General features: G+C 42.6%; 1 protein-coding gene across 1 annotated transcript in view; it reads right to left on the bottom strand.

Moving 5' to 3' along the window:
* Nucleotides 1–371: 371 nt before the first annotated feature.
* Nucleotides 372–26,477, bottom strand: part of FNDC3B (fibronectin type III domain containing 3B) — a 282,481-nt gene continuing 256,375 nt past the window's right edge. The window contains exons 24-25 of the mRNA XM_077826513.1: nt 22,006–22,133; nt 372–829 (exon numbers count right to left, since the gene is read on the bottom strand). Of these exons, the coding sequence (XP_077682639.1) occupies nt 518–829; nt 22,006–22,133 (440 nt within the window). The 3' untranslated portion in view covers nt 372–517. The remainder of the gene's footprint in view (nt 830–22,005; nt 22,134–26,477) is intronic.

Genomic DNA, 26,477 nt, shown 5'->3' on the forward strand with positions numbered 1-26,477 from the left:
TGAATAAATCATAGGTAACATTGGTAATACTGGTCGGTGAAAGATTGGTACTGTTGACTAACACTGCATTCTAGCCTTATTACTATACACACTTGTGATTAATGTTTACAGATACAGAAGAGACAAAATAAGTGACTGAGGATTATAATTTACTAAATTGTAACATATATGAAAGACTATAAGGACGTCAGTGGGGGAAAAAAATCAAAACCAAACCAACCAAACAAAAAAAACCGTAAAGGCAAATTGATTGCAATTCCGAAACTTTGAAGGAAAAAAATCTTGCTTTTGGTATCTGGTTTGCTTATTTCTCCAGTTTGACCTCTTCCTAGTTTTGAATTTCAAAAAGGTGCACCAAAACACTGATTTATCTTTTTCCTAGCTAGAACTGTAAAAATAAGAGAAGTATATAAAATGCATGGTAGAACAAAAAGATTTCAAGGAATATCTGAATAAATGTGTGGATTATAATGCGTAGCATTAGTTAAATTTATACCTCAAACTTTCATTGGATTCTCTACTTCATAAAGAAGTACTGTAATATAAAGGCAAATAAAATTGACAAAAATGCAAAGCCAATAACAATGAGGGTTGCCCACTGTCCATCAGTAAGCATCATGCTCTTTATCTTAGGATCATCTATGCTTCCCAATTCCCCTGTAAGCATGATCTCCCTTTGTTGGAGCATAAAGGCAACAGACGGGCTGAAAGGTCCACTAAGTTCCTGTGAGGTATCCAAGCATCGGCGACATACGCAGACACGGAATCGGTAGTCTGTGTTGGTCTGAAGGCCTGGGATTTGGAATGTTGTCTCATCTCCCTTGTACACCTGCAAAACAAATTAAAATTCACAATCAAATTTAAAAATAAGTGGACATTCATGTGCCAAAGATTTTTTTCATATCAACACCATTCATAAATAGCATTATGCTATCCTTGACAGAACATCATTTGTGAGAGATTTAGATTTCAAATACTCAGTTTACTACTTCATAATCTAAATAGTGGTATAGGCATTTTATGAAACCAACTGCCTGATCCTACATTACATACATAGCTACAAGTTCCAATGAAGTTCAGGAGAGTTTTAGTTCTGCAGGGGTTTGTCATCAGACCTTTAAAGCAAACCATTAAAGCTGAGTTCTTTCAGGAAGCATCCAAACTAATTTTAGGGCAAGAACTTAGTATGTCACAAGCAGTCAAAGAAGCCAGAACATGGAGCAGAGAGGACTGTACAACAGATGGTCAAATATGGCAATTCTCCATATTCAGTACTTGTGAACATCTAGTGAACACACAGAGAAAGACAAAAACAAAGGCAGGAAAGATTTCAAGCAATTAGTCCATCTCAGGAGGCAAAACTTTCCGAACATTTTGGTGGTTCAATAAATAATATAAACAACATAAAAGTTATGCTTTATCAACATAATATAAATACAGATTTGGGGCCAAATTCTGCCATATAATGCATTCCACTCACAGGTCTGAGGGCAATATTTGGCCAACAAATGGAGAAAACCTGCAAAATCATGTTATTGGAAGGCAGTTTTAGAATAATCCTAAACTAGTTACAAGTTTTGTTTCGATGCAACTTATTTTTCAATTGTTGTCTTCATATTTCCCTTAAGAGTTATGGCCTATAACTTTACAATTTTACAGTAGTAGCAGTAGTCCATAAATGGCCCTAGCCTTTTATATATACAAAAGGATGAGATGTTTATTAGAACAGCATACACAAAGTGTTGGGAGTTTATTGATTGTTCAAAGCTAACAGTTACTTTTCAACAGAGAGATTCATTTCCTCTTTAATGATAGTCACCAAACGCTAGCATATGTGAGTAAAAATACATTGGTTTTTACAGCTGACAGGTGAAATCACTTTTCCAAGATTACCTACTGTATGAATCATGGCCAGAAATAAAATCTGATGATCTCCAAAAAAGAAGCAAAGGGCCAGAGATAAACTGTTTCTTGAAATATGTATGACATCCTGAGAGTGGGAAAACAAAATATACAAAGCATGTGGACAAGGTTGATCCAGTTGATATACTTGGACGTTCAGAAAGATCCCACACCAAAGGCTCTTAAGCAAAAGTAAACAGTCATGGGATAAGAGGGAAGGTCCTCTCATGGATCAGTAACAGGTTAAAAGACAGTAAACAAAGGGTAGGAAAAAAAGGTCAGTTTTCACAATGGAAAGAGAACTGGCAGGTACTGGGACCTGGGCTGTTCAACATAGTCATAAATGTTCTGGAAAAGGGGATGTACAATGAGATGGCAAAGTTTGTAGATGATATTAAATTACTCAAGATAGTTAAGTCCAAAGCTGACCGATAAGAGTTTCAAAGAGATCTCACAAAAACTGGTTTACTCAGCAACAAAATGGCAGATGAAATTCAATGTTGATAAGTGCAAAGTAATGCACACTGGAAAATATAATCCCATCTATACATATAAAATGATGGTCTAAATTAGGTGTTACCACCCAAGAAAGAAATCTTGGAGTCATTGTGGATAGTTCTCTGCAAACGTCCGCTCAGTGTGCAGCGGCAGTCAAGAAAGCTAACAGAATGTTAGGAAGCATTAGGAAAGGGATAGATAATAAGACAGAAAATATCATAATGCCACTAAATAAATCCATGGTGCCTTGATGACTGTGTGCAGTTCTGGTTGCCCCATCTCAAAAAAGATATATTAGAATTGGAAAGAGTACAGATAAGGGCAACAAAAATGATTAGGGTATGGAACAGCTTCTATATGAGTAGAGATTAAAAAAGAGTTGGACTGGTCATCTTATAAAAGACACGACTAAGGGGAGATATAATAGAGATCTATGAAATCATGAATGCTGTGGAGAAAAAGTGTTACTTATCTCTTCACATAATACAAGACCAGAGGTCACCCAATGAAATTAATAGGCAGCAGGTTTAAAACAAACATAAGGAAGTATTTTTTCACACAACACACAGTCAACCTATGGAACTCATTGCCGGGGATGTTGCAAATACCAGAAGTATAAATGGGTTCAAAAAAAGAATTAGATACAGAGTTATCTGTGTGTTCAATTGCTATTCATTTGAGATATTCCTTTTATTTGGATGTGCAATGTTGTATTTTGTTTTCTAGCTCTACATATAAGAAGTTTTTTGTCAGCTCAGTTTTAATTTCTCTTTTGTTTCCCATTTATAAACCAGAACTCTCCCATTCAAGTGAATGGAGCCTCTCTTGAGGCTTCCATTCCTGCTGTGGGAAAATTAAAAACTGATTAAACAGCAAGAGGCAAGACAAGCTCTTCAACTTCTGAAGAGATGGAGGCAGTCTAATTTTTTCACAGGAGGCTTATGTGGCATGCAACACATTGTTTTGCATTTCAGTGTTCAATAAAATACCAACCTTAATCTTTTGCTACATAAATTGTTGTCAATGGTTATGTGTTTGTAGGATTAACATTAACTCCATTTCACTTTTTTCACTTAAATCTCAACACCCACTCCCAGTTATTTATGCAGATTCATATTTTCTCCCACTTATTCTGATTCATACTCACTGAGTCATAAATTCTCTAAATTGTATTACCATTAACAGGTTAAGTTTTGGATACATTAAAAATTGGATAAAATGCAACCAAGAGGAACTTTACATAAGAATGGCCGTACTGTGTGAGACCAATGGTCCATCTAGCTCAGCATCTATCTTCCTATGGTGGCTAGTGCCAGATGCTTCAGAAGGAATGAACAAAACAGAACAATTCTGAGTGAGCCACCCCATGTGGTCCAATCCCAGCTTCTGGCAGTAGGAGATTTAGGGACACCTGGAGCATGGGATTATGTCCCTGGAGCATCTTAGTTAATGGCCATTAATGGTCCTATCCTCTGTGAACATATCTAATTCTTTTTTGAACCCAGTTATACTTCTGGTATTTGCAACATCCCCTGGCAATGAGTTCCGTAGGTTGACTGTGTGTTGTGTGAAAAAATACTTCCTTATGTTTGTTTTAAACCTGCTGCCTATTAATTTCATTGGATGTCCTCTGGTCTTGTATTATGTGAAGAGATAAGTAACACTTTTTCTCCACAGCATTCATGATTTCATAGACCTCTATCATATCTCCCCTTAGTCGTGTCTTTTATAAGATGACCAGTCCAAATCTTTTTTAATCTCTACTCATATAGAAGCTGTTCCATACCCTAATCATTTTTGTTGCCCTTATCTGTACTCTTTCCAATTCTAATATATCTTTCCTGTTAAGGGGGTGCCTTTACAAAGCTTAAATTGAAATAGACATTCAAGACCTCAATAATGGACCGATCATCATGTTCTCCCCTGCATTTACACCTCAGCCAAGAAATCAGTATTTCATTACCTTCAAAGACCTGGGTCAAGACGTGCTATGGATTTTTAATGCCTCTAAGCCAGCTACAATCTCTCCATATACACCATTGATGAGGTTCATTTTAGAAAGCAATACTACTTGGATCCAAAAGTTAAATAAAAAAATAAAACATGTAAACTAAGACTCATATTCTCCCCCTATTTCATGGTGTTCAACATTCATGGAGAGTTTGGCATCAAAGCAGTAGGAAGAAAAGACAGTTACCTTTTCCGTAACTGGTGTTCTTCGAGATATGTTGCTCATGTCTATTTCACAATAGGTGTGCGTGCTCGCCACGTGCACCAGTGTCAGAAGTTTTTCCCCTAGCAGTACCCATAGGGGAGCGCCCCTAGCAACCCGTGGAGTGGTGCCTCCATGGTGCGGTATAAGGGGCATTGCACGCTCCCCCCACCCTCAGTTCCTTCTTGCCAGACAACTCCGACAGAGGGGAAGGAGGGCGGGAAGTGGAATAGATATGAGCAACACATCTCGAAGAACACCAATTACGGAAAAGGTAATTGTTTTTTCTTCTTCAAGTGATTGCTCATGTGTATTCCACAATAGGTAATTCCAAGCTATATCTGTTGGAGTTGGGTGGGAGTTCACAAACCCTCAGGATGGAGCACAGCCCTGCTGAAGCCAGAGTCTTCCCTGGTCTGGGAGAAGATCGCATAATGCGAGATGAACGTGTGAACTGAAGACCATGTGGCAGCCCTGCAAATGTCCTGAATGGGGACATGGGCTAAAAAGGCAGCTGATGAGGCTTGCGCCCTAGTAGAGTGTTCCCTCACAATCGACAGTGGAGGGATTCCCGCCAGGTCATAACAAGTATGGATGCACGAGATGATCCAGTTGGAGAGCTGCCAACCCTCATGTGCTCGGCCGAGGCGATGAACATTTGTGAGGACTTCCTGAATGGCTTAGTCCGCTCAAAGTAAAAGGCCAGAGCCCATCTCACATCCAGCGTGTTGAGGCGGCGCTCCTCACTGGACACATGGGGCTTGGGGCAGAGGACCGGCAGGAAAATGTTCTGACTCATGTGGTAGGCGGAGACCACCTTCGGGAGGAACGAAGGGTGTGGGCGGAGCTGGACCTTATCCTTATGGAACACCATGTACAGGGGCTCGGAGGTCAGGGCCCTGAGTTCCGAGACCCACCTAGCTGACGTGATCGCTACCAGGAAGACTACCTTCCACGAGAGGTGCGACCAGGAGCACGTAGCTAATGGCTCAAATCGGGGGCCCGTCAGTCGGTCCAGCACCAAGTTAAGGTCCCACCGCGGGACACGGGGCCTAACATACGGGAAGAGACGATCCAATCCTTTAAGGAATCAGCCTAGAAGAATACCATGTGCCCCGCACCGGCGGGTGGAAGGCCAATATGGCCGCCAAGTGCACCTTGATGGAAGAGGGTGCCAGGCCCTGGGCTCTAAGGTGAAGGAGGTAGTCCAAAATGAGCTGGATTGGGGCAGTCATGGGGGAAAACGTCCCGCTCAGCTGCCCATCGGGAAAACTGAGACCACTTTGCCAAGTAGGCTCAGCACATGGAGGGTCGCCTGCTTTCCAAGAGGATGCACTGAACCCCTTCCAAGCGTGTCCGTTCCTCCCGGCCTAACCACTGAGCAGCCATACCGTCAGGTGGAGAGCCGCTAGGTTGGGGTGGAGGAGGTGGCCCTGGTCCTGGGAGAGGAGGTCTGGGCAGGACGGTAACGGCCACGGTGGCAGGCTCGTGAGTGTCCCGTACCAATGCTACCTGGGCCACGCTGGGACAATCAGGAGGACCAAGGCCTAGTCCGTCTTTATCTTTTCCAGGACCTTGCCGATCAGCGGAAACGGGGGAAAGGCATAGAGAAACTGGCCTGACCAGGACAGGAGGAAGGCATCGGAGGTAGTGCCCTGTCCCAGCATCTCCGCCCCTGGAGCAGAACTGGGGACAGCGACGGTTCTGCTGAGTCACGAACAAGTCCACCTGGGGAGTTCCCCACTCTTGGAAAAGTCTGTGCACCACCTCTGGGTGAAGAGACCACTTGTGCTGAGAGGAGAAGTCCCTGCTCAAGCAATCTTCCCGTGAGTTCTGTGTGCCTGGAAGGTGGTAGGCCTGAGGGCAAATGTCATGGGCTATAGAGAAGTGCCACAGCTTGAGGGTTTCCAGGCAGAGAGCAGAGGATCGGACCCCACCTTGCCTGTTGATGTAAAACATCGAGGCCATGTTGTCTGTGAGAACTCTGACCACTCTGCCCTCCAGGTGTGAGCAGAAGGCCATGCATGCTAGCTGGACAGCCCTGAGCTCCTTGACGTTTATTTGGAGGGCCAGGTCCTGTGCAGACCACAGACCTTGGGTCTGAACGTCTCCCACATGGGCTCCCCAACACAGGTCCGATGTGTCGGACACCAGCTCCAGAGACAGGGGCCTGCCTCTGAACGGGACCCCACAGAACATGTTCCTTGGGGAGGACCACCATCGTAGGGAGGTGATCACTGGTTCGGGCACAGTGAGGACCTTGTCCATCCTGTCTCTGGCCTGGGAGAACACCGAGGCCAACCAGAGCTGTAGGGGCCTCATCCTGAGCCTGGCGTGATGAACCACATATGTACACGCCGACATGTGACCCAAGAGTTGGAGACACGCTCTGGCTGTTGTCACTGGGAACCTTGTGACTGTGTCGATGAGCCCTTTCAGGGTCTCAAACCTGTCTGGTGGGAGGGAGGCTCTGGCTGATGTGGCATCCAGGACTACCCTGATAAACTCTATGCATTGTACTGGGACTAACGTGGACTTGGTGTTGTTTACTAACAGGCTCAGAGTGGTGCACGTGGACAGGAGGAGTGCCACATGGTCCTGCACCTGTGACCGGGAGCTGCCCTTGAACAACCAGTTGTCCAGATAGGGGAAGATCTGGACCCCACAGCACCTGAGGTAGGCCACCACCAGACATACACTTTGTAAATACCCTGGGGGGCAGTTGACAGGACAAATGGGAGGACCGTAAATTGGTAGTGTTTCTGCCCAACCATGAAACAGAGGAAGTGTCTGTGCCCGTCAAATACATGGATGTGGAAGTATGTGTTCTGCAGATCGAGGACAGTGTACCAGTCCCCTGGATCCAGGGAGGGAATGATGGAGACCAAGGAGACCATGCAGAACTTGAGCTTCACCATGTACTAGTTCAGGCCTCGCAGGTCCAGGATGGGCCTGAGCCCCCTCTGGCCTTCGGGATAAGGAAATAGAGGGAATAGCACCCCTTGCATTTGAACTCTGCTGGCACCACTTCCACAGCTCCTAGGCCAAGGAGCCGCCCCCCCACTCCTGCTCGAGCAGAGCCTCGTGAGAGGGGTCTCCCAGAAGGGATGGGGGCAGATGGTGGTTGGGTGGGATAGAGGTAAACTGGAGGGTGTAGCCCCAGGAGATGGTGCTGAGGACCCATCGGTCTGAGGTCAGCCATGACCACTCCGGGAGAAAAGCACTCAACTGGTTGGAGAAGGGAAGCTTTATTGAGGGTGGATCCCTGATGAGAACTGGTAGGTTCTGGTAGGTTGCCCCCATCAAAACTGCTGTTTCCCTGCCTGTTTGCCTTTGGAGGACCCAGGAGGGACTGTAATCACCTCATCAGGGGAGGGCGAGTAGACAGGTGTGGTACTTTGCGTGTCCACTGGCACTGAAGGATCCACCCCCTGATCGCTCTCCGGGCATGGTGCCGAAGACATGTGTCCTACCGACTCCTTCCTCAGAGGCCTGGAGAGGGAGGCCAATGACGGTTCAGAAGTTCCAGCCACCGAGCGAGCCCTGACTGGGGGCTGCATCGGGGGCCATGGTGCCCACTGGTACCGGCGGAGCAGGCTGCTGGGCCTGGCTGGCCTGACCCATCGATGACGACTGCGAAGGGAGACCAGGCTGACATATGACCTGCCGCTGTCCCTGAACTAGGAGAAGTGGCAGCACCGGGAGTGGTGCTGACCACGAGACTGCAACCCCGACGTGGAGGAACGGTACTGTTGGTAGCAGCTGCTCTGCGATTGGCTCCGGCGGGCGGATCCACGACGGCGAGGCTCCAGCGATCAATGCCCGGGGCTACGAGAGCGGTGCCATGGCAGGGTCCTGGAGTGAGACAACGAACGAGAACAGCGTCGATGTTCGTGTTGAGACTGACTACGGTAGCCCTGCTGAGACGAGGATCTTCGGCGTCGACTGCCTCGGTCCTGTTGATATCTGCTCCTCGAAGCGGAGCGGTGCCTGGAGCCTCTGTTAGATGGAACCCAGCCAGACAACCTGGGGGGGGGTCAATGGCGACCTGTGTGGACTACGCACGGGACGGTCACTGAGCAGCGAATGGCATCAGGAACATTTCCTTGACCGAGACCGAGTTGGGGGCGACTACGGAGATCCCGACGGTGGCTTGCCTCTGGACCATGGGGCCAACACTGGTGGTGCTCCTGGTACCGGCATGGACATAATGTCCTGAGCCGCTTGCAGGGCCTATGGCATGGAGGACATCTGGGGAAGCCTGCTCTGAACGGGCTGGGTTACTCCGCTCGACCTTAGTCAGAGGCCTAGAGGCTGATGGGGACCGAGGACTGCCCACCATGGGCCTAGCCTCTTCTGCAGTCTTGCTCCGGTGCTGCGGAGAAGAAGGCCTCTTCTTAGCCTTCTTGGTGTGCCCCGTGGATGGAGAGCAGTTCTGACTGGTAGTTGGCGCCGGTGGGTCGCAGCGTACTGACACTGCGGTACCTGGTGCCAACTCGGAGCTGCGTGCTGGAGTCGGGGTCAATGCCAACTCCATCAGGATGGCCCGGATTCTAATGTCTCTTTCTCTCTTGGACTGAGGCTTAAACGACTTGCAAATCTTGCAGCGATTGCTAAGATGGGTTTCACCCAAACAGCATAAACAATCTGCGTGCGGATAACTCACTGGCATCGGTTACCTACAAGTGTCGCACGACTTAAAACCTGGTGCGTGGGGCATGCCCCGGCCCGGGCGCACTAACTAAACTAAACTAAAACTAATCAACTACTAACTACAGGTACCATAAACTGAATGAACGAGTTTTGGGGACAAGCTGCAGCAAAGCTGGAGCAGAGCAGTTCCGAAGCACCTTCACTGGCGGCAAGAAGGAACTGAGGGTGGGGGGAACGCGCAGCACCCCTTGTACCGTGCCATGGAGGCGCCACTCCAGGGGTTCCTGGGGCGCTCCCCTACGGGTACTGCTAGGGGAAAAACTTCCGACACCCATGCACATGGCGAGCACGCACACCTATTGTGGAATACACACGAGCAATCACTCGAAGAATAATATAATCCTTAACACATGTAATCTGTCTTAAATTCTAGCACTATACAACATATTTTCTTACTACAAATCTCCATGATTCACCACATCTTTCTTCTCTTGTCATATTGGTGATCTTTCCTTGTCTTCCCATGCCCAAAAAAGAACTTAGCCATTAGGGTCAGTATGCTATGCAACAGAAGGTGCCAACACATACAAACGTTGTAACCGTCTGTAGAAATAACCTGATGACTGAAATTCCTATTGCAAGTGCATGTCACTCTTTTCAGGTGTCTCCCTTCTTATATCAACTAGTCACTGCTACCATATGGCCAGATAACAATCCTGTTACTAATGGCTGTTGGGCAGAAGTAACTGCCTGATTATCTCTCTATGCCATATGATTTGGGAAGTTAGTGCTTCAACCTGCGCACAAATACAAGCTGTCAAACAAAGAAAAAGAAATAGAAATCTGAAGAGGAAATGTAGGTTACATGAGTAGTTGAAGGAGGATAACTTGCTTAGGCAATCCCACTCTGTGGCTCACGAAAGCTCATGCTCAAATAAATTGGTTAGTCTCTAAGGTGCCACAAGTACTCCTTTACTTTTTACTCTTAGAATGTATCTATCCATTTATCTAACTTAGATACTTACATCCCCTGTCCCTCTTACTGTAGTACCTGAGTACCTCATAATTTTTAATACATTAATACTTCCCAAACCTCTTTGAATAACTTATGCCATCAGGACTGCCATTTAATTTAATTAATTTATTTATTTCAATTTTAAGAAACATAAACAACGCCCCTCCCAGGTCTCTAGCCGCCCTTGCCATAAATTAACACTCTTGCTGTCACAACCAGCACACCTAAAACAAAATGAAAACCTAAAAAAACAAATACAGAAATCTAATTAAATAGGAAGCTTACATTTAAATAACGGTAGGGCTGGGATAAATACAAACAATCTTCATATTATTCAAAAAGTTAGTTGGGTAAATTGATGATGTTACCTGTTTTCCTGTAAGGATGTTACATCCTAAGGTAACTGGGAAGCTAAATACAGTTTAAATCGCAGATAGAGAAAGATTTAGATCTTCATTATGGGGTAATAAATATAGATGACCAAGAAAGTCCAATTAAGCAGAACAAATGATGACACTTCTTAGAATCAGACCAGAGACTCAGAAGTGAGACAAGAGTGAATTTAAAAAAGGACTACAAACAGTTTGAAACTCAGTGCTGACCAAGAGTGAAGACGATAAATAACTACAACTCTCTTTCATTAGAAACAGCAGGTCAGTCCTCAGCTCATGTAAACTGGCATGGTTCCAAAGATTTCAGTGGTAGGTGAGTTCAACGAAACTATGCTGATTGGCACCCACTGAGGAGCTGGCCCAGTAAGGACAACAATAAGGGAAATGGCAACTTTGGTCTTTGAACAAGAAAAGGAAATAGGCAGCTTGTTAAAGAAGTTTAGTTAAAATCTAACAGAACCAGCAATTATAAATTGTGGTGTATAAGGCAAATGCTAATGAGCAAGTTTATCAGCTTAATGATCAACATCTTAGAGCTTGTGGGAAAAAGGAAAATAAAAACCACACTAAAATAAATTTAAGAAATGTTTTGGTTAATATTTCTCTCTCTAATACTCTTCTAAGAGAGGAAGGAAGTCCCCTAACTGAGGTTCAGTTCCTTGCTCTGCGACACACTTCCTGTGCGACCTCACACAAATCACTCTTTGGGCTTCCATTCCCTATCTGTAAAATGGGGATATACCTCACAGGGGGTGTTGTGAGGATAAACACAGTGAAGCACTATGGTTATGGGGGCCATGTAAGTACCTAAGATTGACTGTAGACCCTTCACATATGATTGTACAGCACTTAGCACAATGAAACCCCAATCTTCAGGGTCCTAGGCACTACCACAATATATATATTTAATAATAATAATAATAAAAATCTGAGTAGGTACTCATATGGTCATCATCACTGTAGCATCTTCTGGGTCAGGTGTTGATTCTAGCTATACATGAGCTGCCTATTAAAGCATGCATGCTTTGTATCCTCTCTCAGCAATGGGTAGGCAATTATTATTGTGTACACCATTCACACATGGCTGCAGCAGCTGCTTCATTCACATCTGGCTGCAGTGGCAACCCTGGAGTCATTACACAGACAAATATCCCACTGATGTCAATGGAAGTTTGTCTTCATTACAGTTCCAGGACCGGGCGGGGTCAATACAGAGTTTCACCCTGCTCTATATCAGGGGTTCTCAAACTTCATTGCACCGTGACCCCCTTCTGACAACAAAAATTGCTACACGACCCCAGGAGGGGGGACTGAAACCTGAGCCCCATTGCCCTGGGCTGGAGGGCCAAAGCTGAAGCCCAAAGGCTTCAGCCCTGGGCAGGGGGCTTGTAACCTGAGCCCCATCACCAGGGCTGAAGACATCGGGCTTTGGCTTCAGCCCCAGGTGATACGGCATGGGCTTCAGCTTCGGCCCTAGGCCCCAGCAAGTCTAACACCAGCCCTGGCGACCCCATTAAGACGGGATGGCAACCCACTTTGGGTCCCAACCCACACTTTGAGAACTGCTGCTCTAAGCAGAGAAGAAATCATTTTGTTTGACAGTTCTTTGGGCTGGGGTATCTCTCTCCGGAACCGACTAAATGGATCACTGAACTGAAGTTTATTTTATATAGAAGCAGAGGCAGATTAAGGTTCCTTGGGATTGTGGGCTGGAGCAAGTGGGGAGCCCCCCACCCTTTCCACCTACGGTCCTACCTCCATTCTGCCTCTTCTGCCTGTGGCCCTGCCCATGGCCCCACCCCATTCTGCCCCTTTCCCCCTCCGCCCAGCCCCGTTCCACACACAGTCAGCCCCCATTCTGCCCCTCCACGGTGGCCCTGCAATGTTGCTCCTTTCTGCCCCTCTCCCCCCGTGGCCCCAAGACGGGAGAAGCTCTGTCCCCCGCCCCCCTGGCCCCTGTCAGCCCAGTGGCTAATCTGCCACTGTACAGAAGCAGGAGTTGCTGTTTGGGAGCTTGGGAACATAACACAAGTGTGCTGAGCTTTTCTGCTGGACCCTCTCTGAACCTACCACCACAGCAAGTTATTATTATTTGTATTACAGTAGCACCTAGAAGCCCTAATCGTGGTGCAGGACTGCACTGTGCTAGGTGCTGTACAAACATCGGACAAAAAATGAGACTTACAATCTATGTAATGACAGGTTTCAGAGTAACAGCCGTGTTAGTCTGTATTCGCAAAAAGAAAAGGAGTACTTGTGGCACCTTAGAGACTAACCAATTTATTTTAGCATGAGCTTTCGTGAGCTACAGCTCACTTCATCAGATACATACCGTGGAAACTGCAGCAGACTTTATATATACACAGAGAATATGAAACAATACCTCCTCCCACCCCACTGTCCTGCTGGTAATAGCTTATCTAAAGTAATCGTCAGGTTAGGCCATTTCCAGCACAAATCCAGGTTTTCTCACCCTCCACCCCCCCACACAAATTCACTCTCCTGCTGGTGATAGCCCATCCAAAGTGACAACTCTTTACACAATGTGCATGATAATGAAGTTAGGCCATTTCCTGCACAAATCCAGGTTTTGTGCAGGAAATGGCCTAACTTCATTATCATGCACATTGTGTAAAGAGTTGTCACTTTGGATGGGCTATCACCAGCAGGAGAGTGAATTTGTGTGGGGGGGTGGAGGGTGAGAAAACCTGGATTTGTGCTGGAAATGGCCTAACCTGACGATTACTTTAGATAAGCTATTACCAGCAGGACAGTGGGGTGGGAGGAGGTATTGTTTCATATTCTCTGTGTATATATAAAGTCTGCTGCAGTTTCCACGGTATGTATCTGATGAAGTGAGCTGTAGCTCACGAAAGCTCATGCTAAAATAAATTGGTTAGTCTCTAAGGTGCCACAAGTACTCCTTTTCTTTTTACAATCTATGTACATCATACACATCCTGCTGGACCTGACATTCAATACTACTTATCAGCAGCAATCAGACTGAATTCAAAGCGTTTTGTGGGCAACTCTTTCTTCCCCTCCATACTCCCTACCAGGAAAGTTCAATCCCGGTCATATAATAAAACGAGTCCCCCTGTTCTCCTATGGTTGTTAAGTACTGGGCACTAATGTTGCCAAATTGAAATGTGCCTGATATAAGTGTATGAGAAGCACAATGTGGCCTTAGTGAGAATGAGGCTTATTGTGAATACTAGGCGTGATTTTCATTATTACTAAAGCCACTTTACACTGACAGAGAGATAATGAGAATGATACTCAATATTTCCAATACTTTAATGTCTCCTTTCAAGCCAGTGCAATGCCTTTACTGTGGAATCTCCCACTGAAATGAACAGTTTTGAAGGCCCTATCATGTGATGTATTAAAATAAGAAAAAAATATTTTATGCTGCTCATCAAGTTATTTTCTTTTGTGTATATGTCTGTTTTTTTCTTTCTTGGTAATATTTAATTACTCTGATCCTCCACGAGGAAAACAGAGATACAGAATGCTATCCTGGTGATTGGAATGCGGGCTAAGGCATCACATTAGTTAGTTAGATTCTCTCCTTAGCTTTCCTATTTCCACCAGCAGAGGGACTGAATCACTCCAGGTGGCATTTTCACATCCATCTCCTGTTGGGAATGCTTCCAGATTTTTGAAGACGCTTGGAGGGTTTTTTCTTCATACATAGATTTGCCCCAGGGAGTAATCTCTATGTATGAGACAAACCTGTGAAGTAGTAGTGCGAGCCCTTCACTTTATCTTCGTGCACAGCTGAACTACTCCTGAGCCCACTTTCCTGTGTGTTGCATGTTTTATACTTGTAGTGAACATTTACCCATATCAACATACTGGAAATGAAGGGGAGCTTAATGAATATGTCAATCGCAAATGATTCTGATAAGCACAATAACATTTGCCTGCAATTTACTAGCTATGCCACTTGTAACAATTTAAATATTTTCCTTTTATTTACAGTATATTTACTTAACTTAGATGCCATTATATAAAAGACTTTTGACTGCACTGACAGGACAGCTTTGGGCAGGGTAATTTTATTTAGGTGGCAGCATACAGAGGTGCATTTGAGACAATATACTGTATATTTTCTACTCTTATTAAAATAATACAGAGTGAGTGGTGGAGCAGCACAGAACTGTCAGTCTTCCCAAACTCTCACCAACACTATTTATGCTCAAACTTTTTCTTTAGAAGAGAGACGAAAAAGTTTAATACTTTTAAAATGTTAACTTTTAAATCAAACATCAAATTCACTTAAAATAGTTCTAGATAGGCTTTTATGTATCTATAAAAGATACACACACACACACACTCTGCACTTAATATTTAGGTCCTGATTCTTGCTACTTTAAAGACAGTCATTCAGATGCCATAATGATGGCATGCTATGAGAACATAGGAAAGACTCCCATTGGGAACACTAAGCCAGTCAAGAGTTACTTTTAGTGTTAAAATACTGTATAGGCAGATAACATATACATATACACAACACATACACCGTGCACCAAGAATCTTATTAACATTGCAAAATCAAGCATTTAGAAGTTAGGAAATACCACTATTAAGGGTGGCCATTTAACCTTAATTTGGCCCTCTTATTCAACATGATACATGCTATCTTTTCCTACATGATCCCTGCCTCATATAGTGCAAGATGGATGGTGCTTACTGAATGGATGAAGGTAGTAGAGTGGATTAGGGAGTTATTTGTAGGATCTCTGAGCCCTGTGAAAAATGCTAATGTGAGATACCAGGGCAGTGCACACAAAACACTACAGAATGTTGAGGGGTTTTAGCATGCTGCCAAAAGCAAGTTGTAGTTTGCAAACTATTGATGAGAAATGGCAATGGTCAGATCTGAACAGAGTTTCAAGAGGCCAGAAAATAGCACCTTGATCGAATAGTACCTTGGTTCTTGAAAACTGGAAGAATTTTTTATAATGGAAATTCTAAAGGCAACCTTAATATTGTTGTTGTTGCCACTCCCCCACAATTATGACAAGTATATTTAATCAGCAAAAACCCATTTGGTATGGTGCTCAGAAGAGGAGAATCTGACTTAGAATCCTTATATAGAAAACATTCCTGTAAGAAAGGCTTAATTTCTTCTAAAAGGACTGAAAGATTTCTCTTTATGAAACTAGCTTTAGGATTATTATTATTTATTCAGTCTCTTAATCAGTCTCAGTGACTCCACTGCAGAGATAGTCTTAACAGTTTTGTAGAGAACCTTGTTTCCTAACAAACCATTTCACAGATAACTGAGAATAGTCAAGTGGCAAGTTGCACTGTAAAAATGTCTAATAAAAATAAATTATTTTTCTGTCTCATTACACAAAGCTATGGGGAAGGAAGAAAACACTTGGAGTCAGCTGTACCGATGGTAAGATTCTAGTGAATATTGTGCCATTACATTTTCTGTTGACATGCAAAGTAATCCAGGGTCAATTAAGTATATTGACTTGCTATTTGAAATGAAGAAAGGAAAATGAATTTTTGTTAATTAGAATTTTACGTAAATTAAATGTACCCTGAACACAAATTAGATATTCATATTTTTATCTAAATAAATATGAAACCTAGATGTAACAACAGAAAGTAGAGAATGGTAAAATCAATTGGGTTCTCTCAACCATTCACCTACCAGTTCAGGACTGTTCCATCCAATATGTCTTTAATGAAGTTTTAAATAATCAAAGTTACAGGACTTCTTACTTCCTTTGAGAGACTATTACACAGTCTAATGGATCTATAACCATATATTTTCTCTCTATCAAAATAATTTGTAGGGTTACAAATAGGAATATTACAGCAAAGCATCATTATCCCCTTAACCTGAGAGGCTCAGATATAGCAAATTTTGCTTTGGTAGCAAACAAATCAGAGATAATGAGGTTACTAGGTATATCACCCCCAAGTCTATAAATGTGCATTACTATTTCCCAAAAGAAAAGATGGCCTGTGGTACCATCGATAAGCTAGACCTAAAAGCTTGTGAGAAATCTCCTAAGGCAAGACACCACTGTAAATGATAAGACACATACTTGTGTTTACAAACTGAACTGACAAACATGCAGAAACTCAATGAGATGCTTCGTTAAATTACAGTTATGGTTAGACAAGAGTATGTGAGAATGTCACCTCCTTATTCAACATATATTTAGATCATGTCTATTTATTTTACAAACAGAACTCAAACCCAATTATTAGAGAAATATATATTAAATCTATATCTAAATTATCATAGATTATAGAACCTGGGTGCCTAAAGATAGGTTCCAAAGCCCATTATTAGACACCTAGATTAGTGGTCTGATTATCAGAAGTGCTGAGCACCCAGCAGCTATTCAAAAGAGTTGGCTGCTCAATAATTTTGAGCAACCTAAATAAGGATTAAGAGCCTAACTTTAGGCTACTAATTTTGAAAACCTTGGCCCAAGTTTTTATTACCGCTAGCACTACAGAGTCAATGCAGCTCTTCTGTTTTGCATACTATCAACATAATTGTCAGCTGAGTTCTAGCTGCAGAAGCTCTATCACAGGTGAAAATGCAAGATGCAGAAAGAACGAATTTTGACTGTTGACTCTCAGGCTGAGTTTGCAGCAGGTTCACTTTTTGGCTCATAAACAAAGCAAATTTGATATGGAATGTCACCGCAAGAGAATAAAGACAGAGCCCCGTGGTGTCATTTACAGACAGTCACTTTTCAGAGTATGACTATCCTTTAAATATAATGAAAAGGAACATTCCATTATCATCTTGAAATGGGAAAAGTGAATGTTTCTTTTTTATAGCATGGTTTTCAGGCACCAAGAGAAGACATAATAAGTTAAATCTTTGGATAAAATTCTAACTGGAGAAGTACATAAATAAGCAGTGCATATGGACCTGCCAGGCTGGGGAGAACAGATAAACTGGTTGGTCACATAGGTCCTTATCATACCCTCTACCTCTCTGGGCAAAGAGGACAAGAATATAGAATACCCAGGAGTGCCGGACTGAAGGAGGAAGTGCTACTTCCATGGCAGCTTTCTCCCTCTCTTTAGACCTATTGTGAGTGGAAACTCAATTTCCTGCTCCATATGAAGGAGAAGCAGGAGACAGGAGGGCTCAGAGCCGTTAGAAACTGGGTCTCCCAGATTAGTAAACTGGTCATTTTTAGTAGTTTGAATGTAATTAACTAACACAACTCCAACAGGAATGTTTATTTTACCCGATTTTAATATATTCTTTCAATCTGACAGAGAGGAACGACTACTCGACACACACATCACCTCAGGAGTGAAGCGAACATCTCCCCTTCCTGGGCATACATCCTGAAATGTTTGTTCCTGGAGAGATCTTTCATTTAATATGCAGCAATAGATCATCATTAATGCTAATACTGTCTGTAAGTGGTAAAATTCACTTGGAGCTACAATTTGCCTAAGGGAATTACTCTCTCCTGCTAATATTTCCTACTGATATTTTGCTCCCCAGCCTATTTGTTACATAGATTCCTGATGCAACACACACTGGGTAGGAGGTGTGATACCCTTATTCACTGTACAGAGTACCTGATTCCACAAATGGTCCCAGTGAAGTCAGTGGGATTATTCACAGAATAAGGAAATGCTGAGCATGAGTAAGGGAGGCAGAATCTGGTCCACTGTTATTTCTAATTTGTACTCTGTCTTTGTCCCTATTAATTTGTGGGAAAACAGAGAGTAAATTGAAGCAGATGGCTCTATGCTCAGTATCCACATCAACTGTGCATGTTGTTTTGCTGTTTAATGAGAAATATCACCACTGAGGCAGCAGATTGCATGTTGCATCCTCAGCTGGCTTCCTGGTATTGAGGGGCCAAGACCTATCTGTACCAAGTGTGTTTTCCAACTATGGCACTTGATTCTGCGACCCTTAAGTACTCTGAGGGCAGGTCTACACTTAAAATGCTGCACTGGGCAGCTGCACCGATGCAGCGGTGCCACTTTAGTGCTTAAGTGAAGATGCTCCTGCACTGATGGGAGAACTTCTCCCATTGGCTTCGTTAATCGGCCTCCCTGAGAGGTGGTAGTTCTGTCGACAGGAGAAGCTCTGCAATCGTCGCAGCACTGTCTACACAGAGGGTTAGGTCGGTAGAACTGTATTTCTCAGCGATGTGGAATTTTCACACCCCTGAGCGACGTAGTTATACAGATATAGATCTATAGTGTAGATCTAGGATAGGTCTACAGTGTGATCATTCCAACGGAGTTCAAGGAGACTCCATGTGGAATAAGGAACCACATAATGTAAGCAAAGGTGCCAGAAAGAGGCCCAGAATAGTCATGCGGTGAGGAACAGGGAAACTTACTTAATATCAACAATTTTCTTTGAACATTCCAGAGAAGGATATTACCCCACTTGGCTGCTGCTGACAGCAAGGCTTCTTTTAAAAACACCACCACCACCACCTTTTTTGAGTTTTAAAAGATGCAAAACTAAGATGACAAAAAATACCCTTACTTGTAAAACCAAGCAGGGCAGTTTAAAACTCCTAATACAAAATGAATGCTGAATCCTGTATCATATAGAGCCCACCACCATCTTTATAAACACGCATTTATATTAATAGTAATATCACTGTTAGAGAAGCATGTCAAATCTCAAACATTCCTCCCATTCATTATACAAGAAAAGTGATTCTCTTACAAATGCTATTGAGCACGATGCTTTCTACTCTGAGTACAGTCCCACTGAAGTTAATAGGGTAGCAAGGTTGAAATCAAAGGGAGTTAGATGCCTAAATAACATTGAGGATCTAGGCCTAAGTGTTTTGCAGATCAATCCTTTATGTTGCTTAGTTCTGTTCCAGAGAAAGGTGTTTCTGTGTAACTCACACACATACTCTTTTTCTCTACTTTGGTCATCACAAATAACTGCTTTAGCTTGAAGTTAAATGAGCAAAAAAGATGTTCCAGTTACCAGCTAGCTACACTCATCTGAAATAAATCAATTGGCAGCAATCAGAGAGATGCTGTCCCATGGACTTGTAACACGCTTTCCCAATTAAGCTGTTCAGCCCGAGTCTTAAATAGCTGCCCACAGATTGCTGCAAATTGAGTGATCTCCTGACAACTGACAGTTACTGACTGATATGTCACAGGGGAACAGTTTTTGCTTTAGTTGGTTGAACTGACTTCAAACTGTTTATTACTGTTAAAAAACCTGTTTTTATAATGTGTATGTCTGTTTTGAAGGAAATCTGAAAAGTGGATTTCTACTATAACTTTATCTATTATATGTACAGTAATCCTGAATATTACTGTAATTAGGATTTTTCTTTAAAGGTGAACTAAATAGGAGCCACAATCAAGGATCAGGACCCCACTGTGGGCTCTGCAGGCTAGCTTGTCACTTTCCCGAGTGAAAGGGGAAAGGTGTAGTTAGGCTGCACCTGGAGCAGAGTTTTACTTCTCCCTTGCTTAAAAGGGAAAGTAAGCTACTCTAGGCTTTTCCCAGGCACAGATTAATTCCACTTCTATACTCGTTTAGCTGCACTGGCCAGCGTGTTGGGGGCGGGCGGGGAGAGGGGCAGGCTTTGGCCACTCCTTTCCTGCCTGTGTATGAGGGGAAGTAGCAGCCTATCTAAACAGGTAACAACAAAAACATTCCCTCTGCCAGAGATATTAAAATAAATACACAGAGTCTGGGAGGGAAAATTAGAGTCTTTGCTGTCTGCCCCAGCCACACGCAATTCAGTTTTATGAACCATGCAGACTCATGGCCTTGACTACAATGAGGTTTCTAGGGATATCTACCACAGACGCAACCCCAATGCCACTACCATTGGTGAGAAACATAGTGTGGACTGCCAGCTGGCATTTTTACCACTGTATTGTCTACTGAGACCAAAATAGCTTAGTGCCTAAAACAATTCTGAAAATTTAACCCAGGTGCTAAGAGAGCTAGGACCTTAATGTTGCTCCCTTCCTTTGTGAGTCACCAGCTGTATTTCAAGACCTGTTTCTCTAAACAAGCAGCCCGGAGTAAATAAAATCCCCCAACAATTCACACAGACAATTCACAAAACAAACTCAAAAATTCTCTCTGAAATTTCTAAAGTGATATTTAACTGTGTACCCTGGAACATGGCTATGTATGGAGGCAGAGTATTTGATAGTCATTGTTATGTCATTCATCAACAACTCTCAGTAACAAGCACTTCCATGATGAAAGACCTGTCGGCTTCTGTTGCATCTCCGCACTTGATCAGATCTCAGGTTTTTTACCCCTTAAGTAATCAAATGCCATGGGTCAGAATCAGGCAACACAAAGGGCCCAGAAAGCAGTCAGATCTCCCCATTTAGGGATTTCCCAGAATGGGAGAGTCCCAGCAGGCCTACAGGTAGGATAGCCAGTTCCTACACCAAACTCTTGCAGTCCCCAGCGTAGGAGGCATGTGGAGAAGAGTGTGCTCTATTCTGACAGTCTCTGCCTGGAAAAATGTCTCTTATGGGCCGTAACCTGTTGGCATAAATCATCTATGCTGGGGCTGGTATAAAATTGGGCCCAGAATCAGAAAACTGCAACGAGCTCCTTTGTGCTATCACCACCCACTCATCTGCATCCCATGGAATTTGGGCACAGTGAGAATGTGTGGCCATGTATTTGAAGCCCTGCAAAGTGTAGAGCTGGCTTCAATAACTATCTTTAATATAAAAAGAGTAAGATAAGCAGAAATAAGAACTGTGGTTTGTTGCATTTATTACCCTACCAATGAGCCATATGTCCATTTAATAAAGGTTACTGATCTCCCTCCTGCCTCATACATTATTCAGAGTTCTTGGAAAATGCATTGGGGACTGTACACAAGCACCTGATCATTTAGTCATATATTCTTTTTGTGGATGTATTTTACAGACTGCACTTCTATCAAACCTTTTATCTGTGTTTCTCCAAAGCTTTTCTTTATAGTATTCTTCTGGAATCAGATGCATTCACACATATTGGTTTATTGCACTTATGAGAGTGCATAAAACAGATTACTAATGTAAATGTAAATGGCACACAGAATTTGTGATGAGAATAAACTGTTTTGAAGCGTGAGAGTTTTTTTCTGAGTCATTAAGAGTGTGGATTCCATCCTCTTATTCACTGTTCTCAGCCACTCTCCATTACTGAATGCAAAGTCTGAAAATGTCAGTTTTGGAACCAGTGCCAGGAGCTTTTTCCAGTGTGTTAGTTGTGAGCACAACAGCTAAACATTTCAAAGCATGAAGAGCTTTTGATTTTATGTTTCTTATATTAATGAGAAATGAAAAGCTTAAACGTAAGACCCTACCTGTTTATATTCAGATTCTCTTCCAACCACTACCTGCACCACATAACTGATAGGATCTCCTTTCATGGGTGGGACCATTTCCCATGTGATTTCACAGGCATTTCCATCCAACTGTGTCACTCGAGGGGCTGTAATAAAATTTGTGCATATTAGACACTAATGTAAACAATGACATTGCAATAAATGATATATAGGCTTGGAATGATTAGATTTTTATTGCTAAATGTTGGCAAATGTCGATTTCACTGTACACACACAAACTGACGAAAAAATATTTCCATCAATCATAACAGAAATTTACAGATAGGCACAGTAAGAAAAATGCTGCTTGAGAACTCATTAATTAGAGTTTGATTTAGGGATATTTACTTTGTATATTTGACATATGATGTTGACAATTTGTGTTTTAACAGTTATAAAGCTTTAGCTTTTTGAATCTAAAGATCTATTGTCATTAAATAGGTTTCAGAGTAGCAGCTGTGTTAGTCTGTATTCGCAAAAAGAAAAGGAGGACTTGTGGCACCTTAGAGACTAACAAATTTATTTGAGCATAAGCTTTCGTGAGCTACAGCATCCGATGAAGTGAGCTGTAGCTCACGAAAGCTTATACTCAAATACATTTGTTAGTCTCTAAGGTGCCACAAGTACTCCTTTTTTTTTGTGTCATTAAATAATTATTGTCTGACCCTGCCATAATCTACTGTATCTGGGAAAATTTAAATAAATAAAAATAAAAAATGCTTAAAAGTAAACACAAAAATAAAAATCCAATTCTGCCAAGGCTAATTATATACCTTCTCTATACAAAAACCACAGAACACTTTACAGAGAGAATTGGAGGATTTCACAAGTCTGGTAGGAGAAACTGGAATGTGTTTATGTAGCTAAAATATTAAAAATACCACCTATACACTAGCTTTTTTGTAAATTTTGGACTAGATCCAGTAATCAGGCAAAACTCCCATTTACTTCAAAAATAGTTTTGCTGGAGTATGAGGTGGGGCCTTTAATCTGAATCAAAGTAAAATGAGAATTGGTTTCTGACTCTTAAGGCTAATACAAGATCTAAATGAGACAAAATATCTCTTATTCCGCCTCCCTCCTCCCAAAAAACACACACACGCACACACAATAAACTACAGAAGTGTAGTATGTGAGTGTAGCAAAAGCCTTGGAACTTAATAATTCAACTGTAATGGTATCCACTGTGCTTTTCAAGTGGAAAGCAATGAGATGACTAGTGACGGCAAGCTGACTTTCCACGGAATTCTGTAACACTAGTGAGCTACATCTGTGCTACTGGAGCCATCTCTAAGAACATAAGAGCGGCCATTCTGGGTCAGACCAATGGTCCACCTAGCCCAGTATCCTGTCTTACTATAGTGGCCAATGCCAGGTGCTTCAAAGAGAATGAAAAGAACAGGACAATTATCGAGTAAGCCATCCCTTATAATCCAGTCCCGGCTTCTGGGATCTCTGTATCATCTCTGTAGCATGGTCCACTTGTGAGGGCATGAGGATGTGGGCAGCAGATACTTGTGTTGGAGCTTGATTACTACTACCTCATCAATTATTTTCCTTAGGAAGGCAAGGTTGGAGATAGAAGGGAGGATAAATTTGGAAGATAAATGTGGAAGATAAATTTGAAAGATTTTCTGCAACAGAAAATTCTGTAGTCAATGAGAGTTTTGCCATTGATCTTTGTAGAGCCAGGATTGCACCTCAGGAGTTGTTTTTTTGGGGGGTTGGATTCAACCTAGAACCAAAATCATATGGATAGGTTCAAATATAGGGATTCATATATAAACCCTGCCCTGATCCTGGAAGTTTCAGGGATTAGATTTGAGGTTTTGGTTTAGCGCATATGCTAGCAACTAGGAAAGCATGATGTATCATGAAATGCTGTCTTCCTCACAAAATGACCTTTCATCAACTAAAAGCCATCAGATTTCACTCTATGCCCACCAGTAACAGCAAGCTGGCAGGTCAACAGACCACAGGGCTCTGAATGATGGCAATATGTTCACATGAACACCTGAGCATCTGTCCCCTGATGATTTCAAAACAACTGCAGCAGCATCCAGATTATAACAACCTTGCTGTTTGTTGTAGAGGGAGCATATGGCTGAAAAGTGAAACCGTGAGGCTGGAGAGAATGACACGTGCTGCAATACACGTCAGGGAGCTGTTAGCACATGCACATGCAAGAACATGTGCACATTAAAAGTAACACATTTCCCAGCCCTGTGGAAATACAGTAATATGAGAAGCCGCCAAAGAAACCGGTGCTGCTACTGCTGCTGTACAAATTACATCAACCCTAAACTAATCCATTACCACTGAAAAGGGGCCTTGTGCATTATATTCAGATCCAACTATAAATATACATTTGCTTCTCATATCAACACCTGCCTACTTGGAGAGACTGTGAATGGAAACCTTCATCTGAGCTGGTACACCTCTCACCCTCACATACTCTCTTAGGTTTTTGTCTGCCAGTTGCAGAACAAAACTGGCAACATATACATTTCCCCTTCTTTAAATGACTATGGACATTGGAGGGAATCAAAAATGGACTGTTTTGTTGCCCAACTCGACAGGACTCATCTCTTTTCCATTCAGTTTCACTTTCCTGTTGCAGTTTCTGTGGCTACAGTGTTTGCCATATTGTGGGGTCCACCACTGCCAGTATTCTGACATTTAGTTATCTCCCTGACACTCACCCCAACATGTGTGGGATATCATAGCTACTTCACATTCAGTTCAGAATGTGAACCATGCCAAAACTAGGACTGAATACTTAGGCAGAAAGGTACTCTTCCATTTAGATGAAAAATGGAGTTCTGATCCAATTATATTTTGGATATGGGACAGCAGAATTGACAAGGAGTGCTCTCCACTGAACAAATATAATTTACATCTTAACTTTCTGTCACACAAGTACAGCTTCAAAACAAAACACTAGTAGATTTCAAAAAACAATGGGGAAATCCCTGTAAAGATATTACCTATCACCAGGCTATCAGTAAAGATATTAGCTGTTTGAAGATACAGTACTAAAGCATTACATTGCTCCTGTCGGAATTCCTTGCAGGTGTATAGTAGTTTGTTTCCATGTCCACTAATTTAAATTGGGTGGTTGCAGTATTTTCCCTCTAAATTCCATCATGATGGTGCTACATCACCACTAAAGACATTTACTTCAAATATACTGGAGCAGATTGACTACACATGGTAAAGAGCAAAGCAGCAGATTCACATGGTTATGATGTAGCCAGGGTGGCACGCAGAATGAACCTCCCTCTTGAACAGATCTTGCAAATCTCCTTCCTTTGGCAAGAATCAATATGGGAGGACTTAGGATTCTTAAATCCCTCACAATTGCATCTTCCAACCTAATTCATGGCTGACTTTGCACTCTCTTTCCGTTGACCTCACCCCTATAAAACTTCTGAAAAAGAATAACTTCTTCTGCATGTTGGATGTGTCCCCACCACTGCAGCCATCTTGTTTTCATATAGTGCAAGATTGCAACTTGCCAGGAATGTCTCTCTCCTCATTTGTGAAAAAATCAAACCAATGGATATTTAAAAAAACACCGTAACTTTTGACACTGGAAACTGCTTAGTTTCCTTGCCTCAGCTGTTTTTAACAGCCAAGTTTCTGCTCCATATAACAGGGCTGTAATCACTATTGTGCTGCACATTCATATCATAGCTGTCATAGACATCCTGCCATCCAAATAGAGGCCTTTTAAGATGCTGAATGCCACTGACACAAGACAGATCCGATATGTGACTTCTTTGGTTATAGAACCTCCTGCTGTCAACCAACTACCCAGATACATAAAACTATTCACTCATTCAATGTCATTTACATGGCAGCATTGGCATAACATTAGTTTTACAGGAGGCATGCATAGCATTGGTTTTATCACCACTGATCTTAAGTCCCATTGAATCTGAAGTTTTCCACAGCTTTTCCAGCATTAAATGTAGTGGGTCAGTAATCTCTCCAAGTAAGAAAGTATCACCTGCAGACTCAAGATCCTAGAAAGATGAATCTTCAAATTTCACACCTCTTAACTTTTTCCTCAGTCAGCTTCATCAACAGTCTGTTAGAATATTATATAATGTAGGTAAGAAAACACATTCCTGGTGTAAACCTGATTCTACTAAAAACAGTCTGTAATACAACCACAGACACTCACACAGCTAAATGTACAGCGGTCCAGTTCCTCCACTAGGCACTCCATACTGGCATAGCAGTATCCATACTGCTGACTGATGCACTGAGTCAAAAGCAGTTGCAAAGTCTATGAACACAACATTAACCTTCTTCTGTCACTCTAGTCATTCTTCAGTAACATTTCCCAGAGCATATATGGCCTGTAGATCCACCTGTGTGGAAACCACACTGGTTGTCTCTAATTTTTGGGTTGAAACAATATTTCAGTTGTTTCAGAAGTATGA

The sequence above is a fragment of the Eretmochelys imbricata genome, chromosome 9 (genome assembly GCF_965152235.1).
Source record: "Eretmochelys imbricata isolate rEreImb1 chromosome 9, rEreImb1.hap1, whole genome shotgun sequence".
NCBI classification, from domain to species: Eukaryota; Metazoa; Chordata; order Testudines; family Cheloniidae; genus Eretmochelys; species Eretmochelys imbricata.